The sequence below is a fragment of the Periplaneta americana genome, chromosome 5, assembly GCF_040183065.1.
Source record: "Periplaneta americana isolate PAMFEO1 chromosome 5, P.americana_PAMFEO1_priV1, whole genome shotgun sequence".
NCBI classification, from domain to species: domain Eukaryota; kingdom Metazoa; phylum Arthropoda; class Insecta; order Blattodea; family Blattidae; genus Periplaneta; species Periplaneta americana.
This window is the reverse complement of record NC_091121.1, coordinates 61416734-61429069: the sequence shown is the minus strand read 5'-3', so window position 1 is coordinate 61429069 and position 12336 is coordinate 61416734. Positions and strand designations below refer to the sequence as shown.

The window sequence follows — 12336 nt, the reverse complement described above, 5'->3', positions numbered from 1 at the left end:
TTGAGCTAGAATGGCCACTGTCAGCATCGGATTCACAAATATCACCCATGCCACCCGTCGGACTGAAACAATAATCACATACAGGGCGCAGAATAGGTCAATTTGAGTATAAGTGCATGGATGCATTCGGGAATTGGCCCTCGAAAATCGAGCCAGCCAGTCAACAACGAACAGTCGCTTACAATAAGTTCAGTATACCTTGTTGAAATTCATTGTTATATTACACTAATGTACTTTCCTTGTCAGCTTATCTTTCCAAAATCCAGCGGTGCAGATTACAGTGGACACAATAGGGTACATTTCTTTTAAAAATGTAGGATAGCAAACTGTAATGGCTCGCTATAATTTACAACCCAAAAGGCAATTATAGACCTAGACACGAGCAAATGCAATTTGAGTCGTGAAAAGAAAGTCTACATTTGAATTGGAGAGGCAACGGACTTAAATACAACCACTCTTTGATGATGGTGAAACCTAATTTTAATATCTCATTATACAAGATATGGAGAAAGCATTCCGATGCTCCAAGAAACTGATTTCAAGATTTTTACGGAAATACAAGTTTTTAGTGTCCTTCATACTGAGAAAGCTGTTTTGTAGTGCCTCCTGTCTGCCTGTTTACCTTTCCATTAGTTTGTGTACATTCTTCTTCCTAAATTAGTGAGAGAATTTTTTTTCATAGCAGTATCGATATCTACGAGTCAATTCAATTATAATAATACATTATGCAACGAGCCTATAATGATAGTAATTAAGACTTGAGGATGTTTATGAAACGAGCGCAAGCGAGTTTCATAATTTTCATACGAGCGTCTTAATTACCTTTATAGGCAAGTTTCATAGGACTTTTTATGCTCGACCATATTTCTAACTTGAAATTATTCATAAGTATTCATGTTATTCTTATGTGACTGGGGAGCGAACTGACCTTGTGCAATCTCGTAAATTGTGAGATGTGCGCAGACGCGAAAGTATTGATTTTTTCCGGGCAACGAATGTCGACGACCTTGATATAGGCCTAATCTAGAGAGTAAGATAAACGTTGAACTTGATATAACCTTGAAATTGAATTCGACATTGAAAAACGAGATAGAATTTATTTGAATATTATTTACAATTAACGCTAATTATTATAGTAACAGAACATAACCTTCTGCGACAGTATTGGATTTCCAGCCTGAGTGACGTTTTGCTAATTGTCTTTCGATTGCATATCCGAGAATAATAAAAAAACCTGAACTTTAATGAATAGGTGTACTTTAATGACATGCATTAAAGGACTGCTACCAGGTGTATAATTACTACATTTCGGCATGGTCGAGCATAAAATGTTTTATGAAATTGATATGTTTAGACTATGGCAGAATTGTATAAACTGTTACGTTAATTTGTGTCGATATGTTCTTATAATACCTTTCTTATAATACCTTTAATACCTACCCCAGTCCTGGAGAAAGATCTTGGTAATGTAAATAAGCTTCAATAATTAATCAAATCCTTTTCAGGATTATCATCACTAAAATAATGCGAACATCGAAGTTTCAACGGAAGGTGTCGGGAATTTGCTATCGATTATCGACAAAATATCAAGCTGGAGTCCTATAGCGCGTAATTAAAAAAAAAAGTTTACGGGAGATTTCTTTCTAGATTCGGGAGACGGGAAAATTGATAAAATAAGGCTAAAATACCGGAGAACCCGGGAAATACGGGAGATCTGGCAACCCTAGTCTATCCTGGTCTGAATAGGTAGCGTTATTAATAAACCATCAAGAAGATAAATGTAATGGGATCAGCAGTAATTGAAAGATAAACATGGATATAATATAATATTGTTCAACAGAGTAGCTGAGCTGAGCTTCCAGCTTCCAAGATAGCAGGGTATGTGTCGAACACTTGAATGAGAATCTGTTTCCAAGAAGAATCTCTGCTAAGGAGTTCTATTGTTTAGTTCGTTGTAAGGTGATAACCTCATCTGGTGCAGTCGACAGTTGTAATTGCGTTGTTTTGTTTCATTTTAGGTCGAGATGTTTTGTCTTGCAGGCAATGACACTTCTGACAGAGTGTGAAATAGAGATATGTTACTGTAATTTACATTCAGGATATATCACACAAACCACCTCTCTTGAAATAAACTAGAGGTTCATGAAAATAATTAATTATTCTGCAAAACTGAGGACCTATGTTATTGTCAGTTATTGCCATTTATTGCAAGAATAAACAAGTTTAATTTCTTTAGACAGAAAATTATTAATACCGTGTTTACTGTGTGTTTTATCATATTGAAAGGATATACATAGATTGCCACAAGACATTTTGCATTAATTCTAACCAGAGAATGGGCAAACGGTAAAAGGTAAAAGGTAAAGGTATCCCCGTAACATGCCATGAAGGCACTTGGGGGGCATGGAGGTAGAGCCCCATGCTTTCCATGACCTCGGCACTAGAATGAGGTGGTGTGGTCGGCACCACGCTCTGACCGCCTTTTACCCCCGGGAAAGACCCGGTACTCAATTTTATAGGAGGCTGAGTGAACCTCGGGGCCGTTCTGAAAGTTTGGCAACGAGAAAAAATCCTGTCACCACCTGGGATCGAACCCCGGACCTTCCAGTCCGTAGCCAGCTGCTCTACCAACTGAGCGTAAAAGAAGAAAATAACAAAAGACTGGATACTATCGAACTTGATGAGGAAATAGTTTTTTAGATGTTTTACTAGAGTTGGATAAGGGGTTCGCAGGTTTAAATGCTGCGGAGATGATTGATTTCCAAAAGCGATAAGATCTTCCTGAGGAAGTAAGTCTACAGGTACCGGTTCGTAAATTTATGGCACGTAAAGAATCTTATCTCTAAAAGAAAAAAAAAATCAGCCAAGTAGGCGCCGAGTAACCTCTGCAGTTGAATGTTTTGTTAAATAATGTACTCACTGTTGCCAATTCAGCGGTTTTTCCGCTAGATCTAGCGTTTCTCATTGTTAGTTTAGCGGATAACATTTATGAAATTTGTATTGCTCATAAAGGGATTTAGCGGTTTTTTAACACTCGCAGCGGTGAAATAATTTTATTTTGCATTGGCAATATAGCAATTTAGCGGTATCTGCATTGCATATTAGCGCTTTTTTAAGAATCTAGTTGGCAACACTGAATAAACTTGCGGCCGGTAGCCTATCTCTGTTGGCAGAGCAGCTGGCTACGGACTGGAAGGTCCGGGGTTCTATCCCGGTGGTGAAGAAGTTTACTCGTTGCCATACTTCCAGAACAACTCTGAGGTTTACTCACTCTCCTATCAAATTGAGTATCGCGTTTTTCTCGAGGAAAAAAGTTATCGCAGAGTGGAACCTAAAATGAAATTAACACTGGTTTCAAACTTCCCCCTCAATATCTAAATTGACGTGTTTTTGTTTAAATTAAATTTAATTCAAATAAATAGTTAATTAGACTGGAAAGCTTTGAAATGAAAGCCCAATATGTATACAGCAAAATAATAGGAAACCCCATAAATTATTCCTATAAAAAGCGAATAAAATATGGTTAAATGATTAAGCCTAAATATGACTCATACAAACCGTGAAGTGGCGGCAAAATACGTGGCTGTTTGATAAGTCTGGTAAATTTCAATGAAAGGATGGTAGTTTTTTGTTGCGGCTTCATGGTTGGTAAGCTTGATTATTCAAAAGATTGTATAACAAATTTGAACAAGTTACGACGTACCATGGTTGCCATATGTACGGCTATAGTCATACGCATACGATTACTTTGACTAAATTGTACGAGGTACGACCGAACTTTATGTCGTACGCAAATTTGTACGACTATTTTACTGAAAGAAAAAAATTATTATGGAACTTATAATGTTGGTTTATAATTGAAATAAAATTGATGGTTAATTAGTCCCTTTTAGACAAGTTTTCTTCATTGAGTATGTCCTTGACTAATGTGAAATAAACATGCTTTTAAGGGGAGAAAATGGTTTGAAACTCGATCTGGTAACTATGCTTGCCATGTAAGTCATAATTTGCTATCTTGAACTCTAGGTTTCACGTATATGGCGCGGTTATATCAAAGTAATACAATATGTTTAATTTTATTAACTTCCTTGTTTGTTCGACAAAGGAAGTCTTTTATCAATGAAATAGTATCGCAGTAGCATTAATAAGTCTACACGCGCCGACATTATAGAGGTGTCGGGTTTGAGTCGACTGTAGATGAATTAATTTGATATAATTTTCAGCCGCCGCATTGATAGATATTAAAATATCTGCCGCCGCGCCGGCCAAAGATCAAATTTCTGCTGACTTTAAATATTTCAATTATATTTATATTTATTATATATATTTCAAATATTTATTCCAATCTTATGAATCCATGCTGGTTGAATTTAATGTACCATCTCTCAGTAGTCGCAGGATAAGAGCACAACAAATGTATTTGTTCAAAACCATAAATGGCTTAATAGATAACCCTGATCTTCTACAGCTAATTAGTTTCAATATTGGTAAATCAAATTTGAGAAAGCGATCTCTCTTTTATTTACAGACAACACAAACACTATCTCATAAAATGTCTCCACTTTTATTAATGCTTCGAACTTACAATCATCTATCAAATAAACAGGATTTAGATTTTTCGTTGTCGTACAACATGTACAAGAAAAAGTTATGTAAAGCATTACTTGAAACACATGTTCTGTGTTGGTGAGTTTTTTTTAATAAATTAATTGAGCCTATTGGGCCTGCTGCGTAGTGCTGTATATTGAATTTATTAACATGGTGTTGTATTTGCTCTGCAATTTGCCAATTATAGCTACGCCTACATTTTGCATTTTTGGCTGTGATGTCTGTACTTGGCTCTTTTTGATTTGTTTTTATTTGGTGCTTTTCATTTATATCTGTATCTGTGTCTTTTATTTAGGTGATATCTATTTGTTTTTTTTTTTTCCTTCTCTTTTCCATTTTAAATTTGTAATTACACTTGTATCTGTTTTACCTCTTTTTTCGTGTTATATGCAATTCTATGTTTTTTTTATCTGTACTGTCTATTGTAATTGGGGCTTTGCCCTGTTATGGACATAAATAGATAAATAACAAAGTTGTTTCTAACCAAGTGCCATCGTGCACGCCTTACTGCGATGGCAGTGTTGATGACGAAGAAATGGGTGGTGATTTGTTTTAATCCTGAATTTCATTGTGGATGTGAACAATAATTAGTAGTAAATTCTTAAAATTTGAAACTGAAATTGACTGGTAGACATATACAATATATACGTTATTTTATTATTCTTTATCAACTGCAATGGTTATCTGGCGTCAATGACATGAAGGTGATAATGCCAGCGAAATGACCCCAGCGCCGAAAGTTACCCGGCATTTGCTTTTAATGGGGTGAGGGAAAATCCCGAAAACAACCTCAACCAGATAACTTGTCTCAACCAGGATTTGAATTCCGGCCCACTCGTTTCACAGTCAGACATACTAATCATTACTACACAGCGGTGGACTAGAATGATATATATATATATATATATATATATATCATAAGTTGATACGACTGTTGCGATTCCTTTATCTGGCAACTCTGCGACATAGTTCATTGTTGACAGCGATCTGAATTGGTCAGTGTGACAGCTACGATAAAAAATGAAAAAAAAATCGAGTTTCGTGCAGTTTCATTTTGAAGGACTGGACTGTCGCACAAATCAAAACAGAATTGGATGAAGTTCACGAAGACTCTGCATCATCATTGAAGACCATTTACTTTTGGATCAATGAATTTAAACGTGGTCATACAATCACCGAAGATGAAGCGCGGTCCGGGCGTCCAATTTTTGTCACCGCACAGGACACCATTGACAAAATACATGATATGGTAATGCAAGACCGCCGAATAAAAATTTGTGAGATTGCTGAGACTGTAGGCATCTCAACTGAGCGAGTGCACAATATCCTGCACGAAAAATTGACAATGCTCTTTCGCCAGGACAATGCTCCCTCTCACACATCAACGATCACAGTGGCGAAAGTGCATGAACTGGGCTTTGAATTGGTTCCTCGTCCACCCTATTTATCAGACTTAGCCCCAAGTGACTTCTTCCTATTCCCTAACTTGAAAATTTGGCTTCATTGGAAGAAATGTTCATCAAATTAGGAAGTGGTCGTCGCCGTCAACGAGTATTTTGCAGAGTTTGACAGAACCTATTTTTCCGACGGGATGAAAAAGCTGGAAATTCGCTGGACCAAGAGTATAGCCACCAATGGAGACTATGTCGAGAAATAACGAGAGTTGTTCACGAAACAAACATTTTTTCTTGCTTTTCTATCAGACTTATCAAACCATCCTAGTAGCTCAATTTATTGGTATGGACTGAAAGGCCAGCGCGGAATCGTAAGTGGTGGCTGTCTCTTTGGCGAAACTTTCAGGACGACTTGAAGCCACCTCGGCAGCTCAGTTGGTAGAGAGCTGGCTTACGACGACTGGGAACCCGAGTTAAAATCTCTCTGGCGAAGTTGTATTTACAGTAGACAAAGCCAAGGCTGTGAAAGATTTTCTCGGGGTTCTCCGTTTTTATCTCATTATTCCACCAACTTTGTCTACAGTTTGCCTTTCATTATCATTTCCTCAAAAAAGTAGGACATCTTCAATGTTTGCGTGATGTCTAATCGGTAGTTCGCCAAAAGTTGTTTCTCGCGGTTTGTCCAAAGATTAATAGATTAAAGTGGTAATGGCTTCTACATGACTCATAAAATTGTATAATAGGCACCGAAGCTCCTCTGATTTTCGCTTGAATTGCAGAAATTTGATGAATGGAAAGGTATGCGTACTGTGTCGCATGCACAGTGAGATAGAAGTGCTGATTTCGTGGCTAAAATTGAAAAAAGAATCCTTTAATTTTTTTGGAAAATATTTACGGCACACTGAATCTATAATAGTCGAATAGTCTTCAAATTGTACACCAATTAACCGTTATTTCTCGCTATCAAATTGTCTTTGGCTACTGTGACAGTATCAATTGCGGATATAATTATTTGATTCACATACTAACCACTTCTTCCGATTTTAGAGTAGCCAGTATTAGTAATCGGTTTGGTTAAAATTAAAAGAGAATGAGGTACGTAGTCCAAAACCACACTTTTAATGATATCCGAGGAACTCGCCACAATTTATTTTGTCACAGTCACAATTCGTCACACAATTACAATTCGTAACAGTTATACCGGGTTCACCAGAATTCGTCAACATTTTCGCCATGTACCATAGAGTAACAGCTTACTTATCATACATAATGTATTTTTAACTTCTTTTTTCCCACATTAATGTATTGTATTTCTATAGTATTTTCAACTTTTGAACCTTTTCCTTTCCATAATAATGTATTGTGTTTCTGTAATTTCTACAACCTTCCAAACCCGAAGTATTTTCACTACTTCTTCCACTTTAATTTTATTTATTTATTTATTTATTTATTTATTTATTTATTCTGGCGTAGTTAAGGTCATCAGGCCTTCTCTTCCACACCACCAGAAATACCAAATACAATAATAGAAATAAAAAGAAAAAATCACACTATCAACAAAGTAAAGGCAGACAAAAATATACACAGGTTACATTCACACAAACTTTAGATGAGTGATTAAGTATGCAGTATTTTTAAAATTATGAGTGATGAAATTAGATACACACAAACCGAAAGAGGATGGCGCAAACTTATATGTAATGGTTTCATGTTTACTAAACATGGAACCATTAAATGTGGGGAAGTGTGGCGTTGTAATAATATAAGTTGTGAGTGTAACTCATTGTTAATAGTAACGCATGATGGGACCAGAATCATAAAGGGACCTACAGATAATTCCAGTCATGCTGTTAATTAGGGAAAAATCGAGGCGAAAGCGTGTATGGTGTCTATGAAAGTACCTTCAGAGAACCAATTTCCTTCGTTCTTCAAACTCAATTGTAGAGGGTGTCAAGTGAAGGAAATTTCTGACTACCAAAAATCAATCATTAAAAGGACATTGCTCCTCACCAAATGAAAACGTCTGCCTCAAGAATCGAAAACGATCAACTAATTGAACTTCATAGCCGAAAGGTATTCCAAAACCTTAGAAGGTGATAGATGGTTCCTTCATTTTGAACCCCAGATAATGAAGAAATTTTTAATTTTTTCAACCGACAGACACCAGTTATCAAGAAGTTACTATTGGATATTGGGTGAAACATATAAATCTTCGCCAAAAATTCTGCTACAGCTTTACACAATACACAATACACATGAACATTCGAAATCAGTGGTTTCCTGTTATACTGATATTTATGAAAAGAAGGAAGGAATTCTCACATCGTCGTCTTAAATGACGAACAATATACGGAGGAAGGAAATATTCTGGACTATTTCCAGCATTGGGCCATAATATAGCAGCAAACATACAGTAAAAAAACAGGAAATTTACTATGTGATTAACTAAATTATTAATTAATTCAGTGGGAATTCAATTTCGCCAATTCAGATTGTGACCAATGAAGCACCTGTGACAAATTCTAATTGTTACCAATAAATCGTCTGTGACCAATTCAAATTGTTAACCAATAAATCACCTGCGATAACTTACACCTGTAGCGAATATGAATTTATTACTAATTAAGTGTGACCAATTGCAACGTTGACGAAACAATTGTGACGAATTCTCTAAACCCACTTTTAACAAAAACAGTTCTTTTTGTGCGAGTTCATTTCTTACATATATGTGAAAACTACTAGTAAAATGTCATAAAATTTACTCAACAAATAACGTAAGTATACAGTAGGCCTACACTGAAGAAATTGTGATACTTCACGTAATATGATTGGACTCTGAATTTTTAATACATGCTACTGTAAAATTTTGTCTTTGTGGCTTAGGATTATATCATTTTCATACTTTCCATTACCTAAAATATTGTTCGTTACCAAAATAAAGAAATATTCATTGTTCGTTATTTTAGCAAAATTAAATATTGCAAAACACTAATATTGTGACAATGTATTGTTAACTTTTTTGGGTTAACAAAACAAAATATTTGTAATATTGCAATAATGTGTTGTTCTCTTTTCGGGGTAATAAAGCGAAAAAAAAAGATAAAATAATACATTTTTCATTGCTTAAATAAGGCAATGTCCATTTTTGGATATCGTATTAAAATTTAGATCTATAAAACACAATTATTGCAGCAATGTGTTGTTCACTTTTCGAGTAATAAAACAAACTGAAAAAAAAATCCATTTTTCAATATCGTAAGTTAAATATATTTAAGATCAAATGAAGTACTGTCTACTTACGATTCATACGAAAAGTATAATTACAAAATACCAAGGTTGAAATAAGATATAGAAAATTCATTTCACGAAAGAACAAGACTGAAATAAAATATTTTCATTTCGGTAACATAGCAAAATTAATTTTATGTAATATCAAAAAATTGAGTATTATTATTGTATATTTTTTCGATATCATGACAATATTAGTTTACGAAACACGAAAACAGAAATCAAATATTCCCATTTTCATTTATATCAAAATTAAATTTGAAAAATCAACAATGACAGGACCTATAAATATGATCAATTTTCGGGCATTATTCCAAGTTATATTTACAAAATTTTAAGATATAAATAAAATATTGTTCATTTTTCGGCGTCATAGCAAAATAAACTTTACATAACAGCAAGATTGAAATAAGATAAATTACTTACTGCTATTTCGAGTAATACATAAAAATTAGTTTCACATCAGTATTGAAATACATTTTTGTCCCTTTTCCGATAACATATAAAAATTAGAGTTTTGAAAAAACAAATATGTAATAAAATATTGTACTGTATATGGCTTTAACAAAAGTCGTTATCTTTTCAACGAAATGTAAAGAATGGGTTGAAATAGAGTTTTGTCGTAATACTAGAAATTATTAGTGTCAAAAGAAACCAAGATTGAAATACAACATTTTACTTCAGATTGATAGCTAGCAAGGCATTCAGTTTTCCGGTGTCTAACATTAGAAAAGCAGCCTTCATTTCTTTTCTTTTATTTCTCTCTCTTAAATTTCAACTGGTACATAGAACACGTGACAATCACTGCTAGGTGACATTTCATGATTGATATTAATTGATATGCCTCGCAATGAAAGTTGACAGTGTAATAAATGGAAATGAAGCGTTGCTCGTCTTACCTGTGCCCCCTATAAGAATGTCCAGTATCCATTTCCAGTTGAACCTGCGGCAGGACTCCATGTCTTCCGGGGCCGCAGAGCGCGCGGTGTCTTTCAGGGTCTCTGCACCACGTTCCGTCGAGGCTTGCTGCGTGAGGAAATCACAACGTTAACTGAGACAGCATCTGTAGCGCCTCGCCGCACTACCGCTACTGGGGGACATGAGCAGACGTCCACACTTGTTGCTCTGTTCCCCTCCATCATCTGCTCTTGTTATGTGAACACATGCATTCGTACCTCCTCCATCTTTTCATTGCCCAGTATAAACACTGCTGCGTCTTTACGTGCTATTATGCTCGCCTTATCGTGAATTGTCTCTTGAACTATCGGTTACAGTGTTGAAATGAGCTAATCAGATGTGAAATTACCTGATTGGAATCTACATCATTTAAGTTCATACAGTTTCGGCTTTGAAGAAAGCAGCATAGCAAAAGTAGCAAGTTGCATGCTACTACTACTAATACTACTACTACTACTACTACTACTACTACTACTACTACTACTACTATCATTACCAACATCACCAACACAATAACACTCTGAGAGTAATAATAAATATATCTTCATTTTATAAATGTAGTCATACAAGTAATTTTATCATCTTCTTTTCCTTTGCTTGATTATTATTTAGCAACGCTGTGTCAACTATTGGGTTATTTAGCGTCGATGGAATTGGTGGTAGCGAGATGGTATTTAGAGTGATGAGGCCGAGGATTCAAACAGTTATATTACCGGTTGTTCTTTATGGTTGTTAAACTTGGACTCTCACTCTGAGATTAAGGGTGTTTGAGAATAAGGTGCTTAGGAAAATATTTGGGGCTAAGAGGGATGAAGTTACAGGAGAATGGAGAAAGTTACACAACGCAGAACTGCACGCATTGTATCCTTCACCTGACATAATTAGGAACATTAAATCCAGACGTTTGAGATGGGCAGGGCATGTAGCACGTATGGGCGAATCCAGAAATGCACATAGAGTGTTAGTTGGGAGACCGGAGGGAAAAAGACCTTTAGGGAGGCCGAGACGTAGATTGGAGGATAATATTAAAATGGATTTGAGGGAGGTGGGATATGATGATAGAGACTGGATTAATCTTGCACAGGATAGGGACCGATGGCGGGCTTATGTGAGGGCGGCAATGAACCTTCGGGTTCCTTAAAAGCCATTTGTAAGTAAGTAAGTAAGGCCGAGGATTCGCCATAGATTACCTGACATTTGCCTTACGGGGAAAACCTCAGAAAAAACTCAACCAGGTAATCAACCCAAGCGGGAATCGAACTCACGTCCAAGCGCAACTCCGGTTCAACAGGAAAACAAGCTAACGCCACAGTCTAATGTATACAGTCACGAAGCTCAATATATAATAAATATGCATCCATAGATAGTTGCTAACCACTAGGATCGCTACTATCGCCTCATTACAGACAATGCGAAATAGTACCTGCACAGTTTATTGTTCCTAGCAACCTCAACAAGTCAAGCTTCGTGACTGTATATAGTAGATTGTGCTAACGCCTCAGCTACGCCGGTGGCTTTCTTCTGCTTTCAACTAAGGAGTCAGGTACTTATTTCCCCATTCTGAACCAGCAACAAATCACATTATTTGCATTTCATTAAGAACGACCGACCGAGAGTCATGGTCATACGCGCGATCGGTCGCTTTCTCCGCAGACTGCTGCCGCGTGTCCTGACTCCACTGAAAGCAAAACACCCAACCGAAGCATCACGGACGACCGGTCGTCCCGGTCTTATGAAGGGTATCATAAACTGAAAACTATATTCGATCGATGAGTTTACAGTATGCGCTATGGAAATTATTAAACTGCCTGATGCCATATCCCTGTTTAGTGAACCTAGAAGTGTACAGGCTATCACATTGAATAAAAAATTCCAATAAAATATTTAAATAATAATAAATTAATAAATCAATAAAATAAAATAAAGTTGTAACAAACTATGTTGTCTATAAGAATATAAATATGAAGTATATAAGCAGCTCTAAAAAAAAGATAAAAATGTCGTGTTTAACCTCTAGTTGAACTGAAAAGTTAACTTACAATATTTTATAATAGTGTTATATTCGTAATGGCTCAGGTTAAAAATAAAT

General features: G+C 35.9%; 1 protein-coding gene across 1 annotated transcript in view; it reads right to left on the bottom strand.

Annotated features, from left to right (window-relative positions):
• Positions 1-12336, bottom strand: part of LOC138699713 (phospholipid phosphatase 2-like) — a 240238-nt gene that overhangs the window by 171027 nt on the left and 56875 nt on the right. Inside the window, exon 2 of the mRNA XM_069825799.1 lies at positions 10190-10316. Coding sequence (XP_069681900.1) covers positions 10190-10316 — 127 coding nt within the window. The remainder of the gene's footprint in view (positions 1-10189; positions 10317-12336) is intronic.